At 39.7% G+C, this 9,474-nt stretch overlaps 1 protein-coding gene across 1 annotated transcript; it reads right to left on the bottom strand.

The window, feature by feature from the left end:
- Positions 1–1,683: 1,683 nt before the first annotated feature.
- On the bottom strand, positions 1,684–9,017 carry blcap (bladder cancer associated protein). The gene is made up of 2 exons (XM_015375256.1): positions 8,846–9,017; positions 1,684–2,860 (listed from the first exon to the last, which is right to left on the bottom strand). Exon 2 carries the CDS (start codon positions 2,722–2,724, stop codon positions 2,461–2,463), a length of 264 nt encoding a protein of 87 aa, XP_015230742.1. The 5' UTR covers positions 2,725–2,860; positions 8,846–9,017; the 3' UTR covers positions 1,684–2,460.
- Positions 9,018–9,474: the final 457 nt, after the last annotated feature.

Raw genomic sequence — 9,474 nt, 5'->3', positions numbered from 1 at the left:
ACAAGAAGAGAGGGACACAACCTAGAACAGATCATGGATGTCTATTCTATTAACATTTCTCTATCTGTAGAACGGGGCTGTTCTATGTGTTGGCTTCTCATTTCCTAAATCCGTCCCTGTGTTTATGATACAGGAGTAAAAACAGATGTTTTGTTCGACTGAATAAAAGCAGAAGGATTCTCCAATTCAGTGTCGTTCTGCTGCTTTATTTTAACATCAAAATGTAGGATTTAAAAAGTTTTTATTTTTTTGTTAAGCTGTTCTGAAATAAAGAGGAAGTTTGAAATTAATCGCAGACCTTCTGCTCACTTTGATCTGTTCTGTTTATGACTTCAGGTTTTATCAAAATATGTCAACTAGCAACAAAACAGAGCATGGATTTAAGATTTTAGACGAAAAAAATATACAATCTGTCACAGGAATGGTGCCCTCTGCTGGTTGAACCAGAGAACTGAAGCCTGAAGGAGTTCAGAGGAAACTTTGGTTAAAACAGGAATCAGCCTTTTGTTGCAGATTAAATTGACCTGTTTTTTTTTCAGTAAAACATTTTTTTCTGCCACATCTAAATGAAGGGTGATGCAGACATCCCAAGTTCCAAAAACTCATGTCAGGGAGATGCTTAACCTCAGCATACAGCTCGCCATGGCCGGTTCTAGACAGGGGCCAGAAATTCTCATGATGATCTGCGCTGGATCAGACATGGTTACTGTCAGGTCCTTTGGATCCATTTCATTCTTTTTCTTTACAAATTCTTTTACTAATTATTCAAAAACAATAAGATGATGATAAGACTTCAGTGGTACTGAGATAGGATCCCAGTTTGCATCTGTTAAATGTTTTATTTTCACAACAAATAAAAAAAAAATCCTCTAATTTTTACAGATGAATTTAAGTTTTTCTTGACTTCTAATTCAAATCTGATAGAAAACAGTAGTTGTAACTTAAATTAAGTTAAAAACATGTAAAATTCCTGAATTATAAATGTATATTGACCCCATAAGAAATAGAATTTCTATTGAATCAAATTGAAAATAAATTTCCCTTCATGCAGCTCTCTAATATATTTAAATCTCTTGCCCTGTTTTTTATTTCATGCTTTTCTGAGCCCCCATTAAAACACGCTGGCCCCTCGATACATCTGGTCTAGATCCGCCACTGTTCCTCCCCTTCACTAGACGTAGATATACTTTAGTATATTCTGCTGTAAAATTAGTCCTATATATGGCACAGACATCGTGAGCTGGGAACTCAGTCAGTGTGAGCTGTAGCTGCGTGCAACGATTGAAAAAAGAAATAAAAATCACAGTGTATGCTGGGCTTTAGCCTCTACAAGGCTTTGCTGTTGCTCCACTCTATAAAACCTGGAACTCAACGCTATTCCTGACATTTTAAAGTGAAAAAGCTTCCTGGATGGAAGAGAAACGTCTTCAAAGTCCAGTGGATTGATTTTAACTTTTTTGGAACGACTCTGACCTGGATGACTGAGAATCTTCACCAGCATTTGTCTGTTATTTGTTGTTACCCTGCTTTGCTAAATGATTCAACAAAAACGTATTAAAACAATCTGTTTTTTGTTTTAAACATTGTGTCTAAAGGGTTTTATTAGCTGGACTCTGGGATAAAATGGCTCCTTTCGCTTCCAAAGGTTGCAGACTCTGATCTGCTTGATCTTAAAAAGAAAAAAGCACAACATCCAAACACTGAAGAAAGACTTTATTTAAATTAAAACCAAGGTAAACTTGCGGCGTTGAGCACATTCCTCACCCCCCCCACAGCAGGAACACGGAACAAAGAGTCTGACAGCTAAACATCAGCACTGGGAGCGCCGGATCACCGTGGAAACAGAAATGATCTTCAGACGTCCTGCAGGGATAAAGGTGGTTCCAGCTTCCTGTATTGCTTACGGTTGATAAAAAAAGATGGCCGACCCGTGTCTCCTTGTTGGCCGCCTGCAGAGTCCGCACGGTTTCATTATTTCAGCATCAGCAGACGCCGCGCCGGCTGGTCGGTACCCTTTGGAAGGTTTCAGCGTTTTGTTCAAGTTAAAAACTGAATCTGACAGTTTGGAAAAAAAGAAAACAGCAAATCATGCAGGAGGAAAATCTGCTTAAAAAACAAAACAAAATGGAGGCGCAGGAAAAGGTGGAAACACTGATGGGTCCAGGAGAAGCTTGGTGCGTTTTATCGGACCGTGAAGAACGTCTCGCAGACGGGCTGCAGAGCTTTGGACACCAGGAGAAACAAAATGTTTGAAGCTCAGTTTCTACTTTCTAATGCCTCACAGACCCAAACGCTGCAAATAAAACATCCTGTCGGCTCAAACGTAAAGATTCCCTTTGATTCTAGTTTGCTGATCTTCGTCTCCAACCGTTGGCTGAGCCCTCTGTGTTCCTCCGGCGTGGCAGTGTCATTCTACAGTAAATCCCCTTCACCGCCGCCGCCTCCTCATGCCGCCTCCTCCTAGGTGCCGACGATGGCGGGGTCGTGGGCGGCGTCCGGCAGTGCGGCATCCTGGCAGTGGTAGAGGAAGCAGTTGCCCCAGCAGCTGTAGCAGATGAGGAAGAGGGCGGCCAGGAACACCAAGGCACAGATGGTGCAGGGTTTCCTCTCCAGCAGGAAGCTGAGCAGGTAGAAGCCCATGAACATGGAGTGGTTGAACCAGAGGGCCGGGTTCAGCGGCTTGGGGATGAGCAGCACGGGGAGGAGCCACTGCAGGCAGTACATGGTCACCGTAGGTCAGGGCGATCGGGGACGAACCGGGAGCTGATGGCGGCGATGGAGGAGGATGTTCTACCCAACGGAACTGGGATGATGCAGGAAGAGGACAAAGCTGCTGGAGGTTTCTGTCGTCAGGTCATCCCTGAGGGGAGAAAGGAATTCTAGATGAGACCCAAGCAGAGAAAATCCAGATTATAATCCTAGTCCTTCAGAAAACTAATCATCCGTTTAAAGACCATGGAATATGGAGGGAATACTGGTCCATTATTATCGCAAAGGAAGAACTGTTTAATAATGGAGAAGAAGAAAAAACGATACAAATATTTATTAACTTTAACATCAAAGAAGCCAAGAGGATTTATTGATGAAACCATCTGTAAGGTCATCTAAGGTTTCATACCTCAGATGAAACCTTAATTCTATAAATCAAAGTTTTCTGCCCAACAGCAATGATGATGATCTGCACAGCAGCATTCTATACCCAGCTATTGTAGCATCTAGGATAGAGCTGTTAGTCTGGGAAATAATCTGCTTTTTATTCCAAATTATAAATGTTAACTTTGTTTTGCAACATAAAACTGACTAAAACCTTTTAAAGTTTAGGCGCCTAAAACTATCACATCATCATAATGACTAAAATGAGACTAAAACTAAGATGGCTGCCAGAAACAACACTGGCTGCTAACTGAAACTCTACCTTTCTGTGTGAGTACAAACCCACTTTATGAGTTTAATCACCACCTAAAGCGCTGGAGGGAGAAATTCTGTCTTACTCTGTATTACAGTGGGATTAAAGAAAGAAAAAAAACAAAAAAAACAGCGTCTCTGCAATTTAAAATTGTGTTTTTGTTAAACTGCGATTCTATTGCAAATGCAATTAATTTCCCAGCCCTAGAAGGAACGAATCACTTACTGAGGTAACAAACATGCAGAGTTGGCTTGATGCACCCAGAAATAAAACCAAAAACCTTTAAAAGTGTAAAACCAGGAGGATTCCTGAAGCTTCATTTCTGCTTACTGCTGCTGTGAGCTCCGCAGACCTTTACAGATGCTGGGTTTTCTACTTCCTCATGTAGTGTGGTGTTGTAAGCTTGTGGTTTGTGCTGCACCGGCCCCCAGAGCCGGCCAGCATATTAGGTACAAGTGAAAAAGCAGCACGGAGTACAGAAGCCGCAGACGACGCACTGAAGCCGCGCACATTGTGTCTGTGTGCCTCATTGTACGTTAACCTGCGTGCATCAGGCATAGATCGAGCTTCAGCCTCTTTGGTTTATCAGTGAGGCGTTTAAGGTCAAATCAGAGCAGCAGCTTCCAGTGATCCATCAGTGTGCGGCTGGTGAGGAAAAACAATCAGCACAGGTTAAGGCCGATGAAATGTAAAACCGTTTCCCAGCTTATCATCACCCTAACTGCATGCTAACGTGGCTAACTCACAGCGTTAAACACCAGGCAGGATGGCATAATGTCAAAGAAACATTATTTCATACCAAACAATAAACAAGTTGTGATTAATTCCCTCTATATGCTTCCTAATTACAGCTTCATAGTTCTACATCAGACAGTTAAAGGTTGGCAGCTCAGCTTCTGATGTCACTTCTCTCTTCCTCTGCTCCAAGTCGGTGAGGATTATTTATAAAGCAGCGTTCAAAGTCACAAAGCGCTGCACGGCATCAATCAGGGTACACATTTGCTAAAATAGAAACGCACAGTATGACCATGAAAGCTAATCTGTTGGCAGTTTGTCATTAGGAACCAGATCAACCACCTCCTGGGTTTGTAGAAAACTAGAAACTAGAGCCGCTAAAGGTCTGGAGCCTTTGGAAGACCGGCTAGGGCTTCCATAAACATTTAGGCTGCGTTCAAATTCATGGGCTGCATCCTCCAAGGACGCGGTCTACCTGGACTGGATCCTTCCAGGTCCATGAAAACAAAGAGACCAGAAGAGATTTGGCTGTGGATTCAAACAGGTCAAGCCTTCAGCGGCTTTCTCCACCTACGCTCTGTTGCTTAGCAACCATGACAGTTGGCACACAAAGCAGGAAAAGAATTAACTGTTAATTGAACAAACACTGATGCGAATCCAGGGTGGAATAAATGTTCCAACCACCGGGAGCAGGAACAAATCAAATCAAATGTAATGATAGAAACCTTAGTCAGTTAAATAACCTGCTGCTGTCATTCTGTCTATTTTCAAATTACTGTAAAAATGTCCATAGCTGCATATTGGTTATTTATTCTCCAGTTTTATATTGTTAAAACACTTTACAGGATTTTAGTGTTTATATTTTAACTCTTCCCTATTATGTTATCCTTACACATTTTTCTAAGGTCCACATTTGTGTGACCATTTCTTTCTATAACCTTTTCTGCTGTAAATTGTCCCCATTGTGGGAGAATAAAGAGATTTTCTATTCAATCATATTCTATAAAAGGGGTAGAACCAGACCTCAGGGCCACGCTATGACATCATCGGCCTTCGAAGGACGCATGAATTCAAACACATCCTTACATTCACGTTTTGTCTGACTACAGAGCCAGGATTTTCTGGGATTTTGAAGGGTGGTCTACGTTCAGCTGCGATCAGGCTTTTAGCTATACAGCAGTAACGCCGTACGATGTACGGCATTTACTAAAAAACAAAATGCTAAGAAACAAATTGTAAGCCCGCCTTCACTCAAATATTTCAAAGTTGCCGGTCGGGTCTTCACCGGGCCGCCATCTTGAATGTCCTTTGTAGTCTGGCCTAATCTTGCGCTAAGCTCAAACGTTGCCTCGTATTGGTCACATGTCGGCGTGACGCAGGGCGCTGTGGAATATCTAACTTCCCTACAGACAATTTTCCTGAGTGGAACAAGAATGTTACGCTGTTTGCCAGCAAGTTAGCTTTAAACTTTGAAAAGTTTACGGGACTCCTCGAATGCCTGATAACTATAGGATCATTTTAGGGTTTTTTTGTCTTTTGGAGAATATTGTCCGTTAGTGATGGGTAGATCAGGCGTCATAAAGCGTTTCGACACATTAGCAAACTATTGATATTGTATCAATACTGTGTCACTGGTTAATGACACCTGCTGGAAATTTTAAATCACTACAGCCCACCTCTTTGGCAGATTAAACTGACATCGATTCGATGATTTAAGCCATTCTTTTCTTTAATCTATTACTTTATATCTATAGCTTGAATTGAAAACATGACTGATATTTTTAGATGCAATCGTTAACTGGAGTATAGAGACTCTAAAACATGCCTTTAGCTGAGAAAGAAATTATACCAAGATTGTAAAAAATATATATAAACATTTAGCATTTAAGATAAAAAAGTTTCTTAAATATCAGAGACGGACAAACGGTGCAGGCTGATATATAAAAATATGCTTTTATGCTGGAAAACGTTGATTTAGCAAACTAAACAATCTGTGATATCCACAGGAGGCACAGCTCTTTTTTTAATTGGTGTTAAACAGAAGAGCCAATCTAAACGTTTGAATTATCCCACATTTAAAACAAACACCTCAAACTTTCCCATTGTGTCAGAAAGTGAACTAATTATCTCCCACGCATTGATTTTAACCTCATCAGCTCTGCTGCTGCCTGAACAGATTTAGGAGGTTAAATTTAACTTCTTCATGCATCTGTTTCTGTTTCTTTAACAGGAGAACAGGACGTGTCTGGCTGGGAGACAAAGATTTATTTCTGGCAGAAGCAGCTGGGAGCTCTTCCCCGCCACATGACCAGCTAACGTTGAGGAAACTTTCTACGGCTGAAGTGCCATAATAAGTGCTGTCTTAACCCTGTAATGCCAAATGTATCATATTTGATACATACGGTTTCTGAAATGTTTTGCATCTGACACTTTTTGCATAATTTAATGGTAAAAACTTTGCTCAGAATCCTATTGTACACAATCAGATATACCTGATAACAGCCAGTAAATGACTACACTAAAAATAATCTTGACTTATCGCATAGTAATAAATTATTAATATCAAAAATGTATTTCAGTTTTTTTCTTTTTACATATTTTGTTAAAAGGCCAAATAAGGAATTCAGACCAAAAAAAGTAACTTTCTGTTTTGTTTTATTCTTGGATCGGGCTTTAAAGGGTGAATAGTGCTCGCACCTAGGAGAGAGCTAGAACCAGGAAGTAGAATGGTTCCTATAGTCTCTGGAATGCTTTCTGCAATATCAGATCCTATGTTTGTAGAATATTTAAAAAACTCATTTGTATTTGTTTCCTTTTCTGACATTTCCAAATTTTGGTTTAACAAAATCATTTGGAAATACATATTTTTTATTTGATTCCCTCTTATAACACAGTTTAATATTCCCCATGCAGCCTAAGTATTGCTCTTTTTTTCCTATAATTTTAGTTTTTATACTGCATTCGTGTCACTACTTCTATGAAAGCATAAAAAGCCCCATGCATTTAGATAAACTTTGCCCCACCTTTGGTTTCAAACATTAAACATTGGCTGTTAGTTGGACCAATATGGGCCCAACTTCCCTCACCAGCCCGCTGCTTGGAGAACCCAAAGAAAATGGATCATTTCATTAACTTTACAGCAGAGGTCACGGATTAATGGATGCGGTCCGGATCCACCTGCTGGCTAATCCGGACCCGACCTGATTTAAAACATTTATAAATTACAGCTTGTTGTCTGAGGACAGCGTCTAACCCCACATCCTCCATCTCCGCTCCAGACCTCCTGCACAAAGCAAAGCCTACAGCCTACAGCCTCCCCTGTTCCTCCTGTCCTGCTCCGCTCTGACTTCCTCGGAGCTCCAGGAGAGCATGCGCCATATTATTAAATTCACGAGCAAAATCAGCACTTAATTTGACATTAAAAAAATCCTCACCATCATCCAGCCAACATATGTGCAGTTTCTGCCCAAATGTTTTCATTTTGTTGTGGATTTTTGTAGAAGGGATAATTAGGATCATCCATAGTTTGGATGAACTATGTTTGTTTTCTGCTTCCAAACTCAGCATCTCTTCATCCAGACCTGAGAGGAGAAGTTATTTCTGAAGTTGTGAGAGGCGCTCTTGGGTGTTTTGACTAGATTTGATTAAACTTTTAAGCCTCTTAGTCTAAAATAAATATTTTGATTGAGATGAGAAATCTGCTTCCTGATATGTTGAAGTACCAAGAGTTTGCATCCAATCGTTTAAACAAACGGTCTTAGTTTTGGGGAATATATAAACTGAGGAATGAGTCTGGAATGGCTTGAGAATGGCTTAGTCTCCATTCAAACCCAGGTTTAAAGCCTAAAGCCCACTGCCAACATTAAGACAGAAAAAAGAAAGAAAATAAACAATCAGTTCAGGGGTTTGAGAAAATATGGGAATCAGGAAATTATCTATAAACCAAGAATGATTGTTGTTCTCTACTTCAAAACACTTTAGATTTTAAAATGGAACATTTTTATTATTATCATTATTATTATTATATATATATATATATATATATATATATATATATATATATATATATATATATATATTTTAAAATGTAATGAATAACATGTATGCATTTTAATTCAGTATTAAATTCTGTTTAAAGTAACAGATTATAATAAAAAATGTCTCCGGACCTTTACTGGTTGATGGTTTTCTTTATTCGGACCCTGATCATTTTAAACTGGTTTCCACTGGTTTAGAGCTTAACTTAAGCTAACAGTTACATTAGCAGGAATCCTCCACGTTTGGATCAAAATAAACTGCATCGTGTCATTTTAGACAGATTAAAACATAAATCAAAGCTTCAGATTAGGATTAGGTGACTCTATGGACCATTTGATCGCAGGTATGAGCACATTTCCAAAGAAAGAAAGAAGCTAGTAAAGTTAGCGCTAACTAGCTAGATAAAAACACGAAGCGAACCCATCAAATATTTCCAGAAAGCTGCAGGAAGCTAAACTAGAAGCTTAGTTTATATTCCCTCCTTTGAATCCTGGCTTTAAAGACACATTCAGAGGATTTGGTGGAATAAAAGCGAAACGGCAGCATGAAGGGAAGCTAGCAGCAAGCTAACTAGCTTAGTAAACAGTCTGCCTCACAAACAGGAGAGATGTTTGAAAAGCTCGTTTACTAAAGAAAATGAAAGTTATGTCGAATATAGGAACAAACCTGACATCTGTAGGGTTCATTCTCAGGAAACGGAAACCAGCAGCATTTATCAGAGACAGCAGCCGGACTGCGTATGAGCTAACGAGCTGCAGCTATGCTGCCTGCGGCTCTACTTCTTCTTCTTCTGCTGCTTCGTCTCCTTCCTTCTTCTTCTTCTTCTTCTTGTTTTATTGGCGACTTGCAACCAAATGGAGCATTATCGCCACCTACTTGTTCTTATTTATATTTCCTTAAATCCTTAGGTTTAGTCCAGTTTGTTGAAGATAAGATGACATGATTTTAAGTACTGTCTTTCTGGATTTATTTGAGAAGATATTTTTAATGTCCAGTTGTTTGATTCCTTCATGTTCCAGTCCTTTCCTTAAATCTATTCTTTGACTTGCATATTTAATACACTCAAACAGCACATGTTCTATGGTTTCTGGTTGACAGGGGCGGATCTAGAAAAATATTTATGGGGTGGCGAGAGGGGGGCAGGAATTTTTGAGGGGTGGCAACATATGGCATTTGTTTACACTGAATTTAATCACAGTTATCACAGTTTGGTGAGAATAGTATGTACAGTAAGTGTTTCATGTGAAATAGTTCATATTAGAAATCCATCGTACAATTAGATCTTTCCTGATAGG

Source organism: Cyprinodon variegatus, unplaced genomic scaffold (assembly GCF_000732505.1).
Source record: "Cyprinodon variegatus isolate N-32 unplaced genomic scaffold, C_variegatus-1.0 Scaffold116, whole genome shotgun sequence".
Classification (NCBI taxonomy): domain Eukaryota; kingdom Metazoa; phylum Chordata; class Actinopteri; order Cyprinodontiformes; family Cyprinodontidae; genus Cyprinodon; species Cyprinodon variegatus.
The sequence above is the reverse complement of the archived record's forward strand: the minus strand, read 5'-3'. Positions and strand labels throughout refer to the sequence as shown.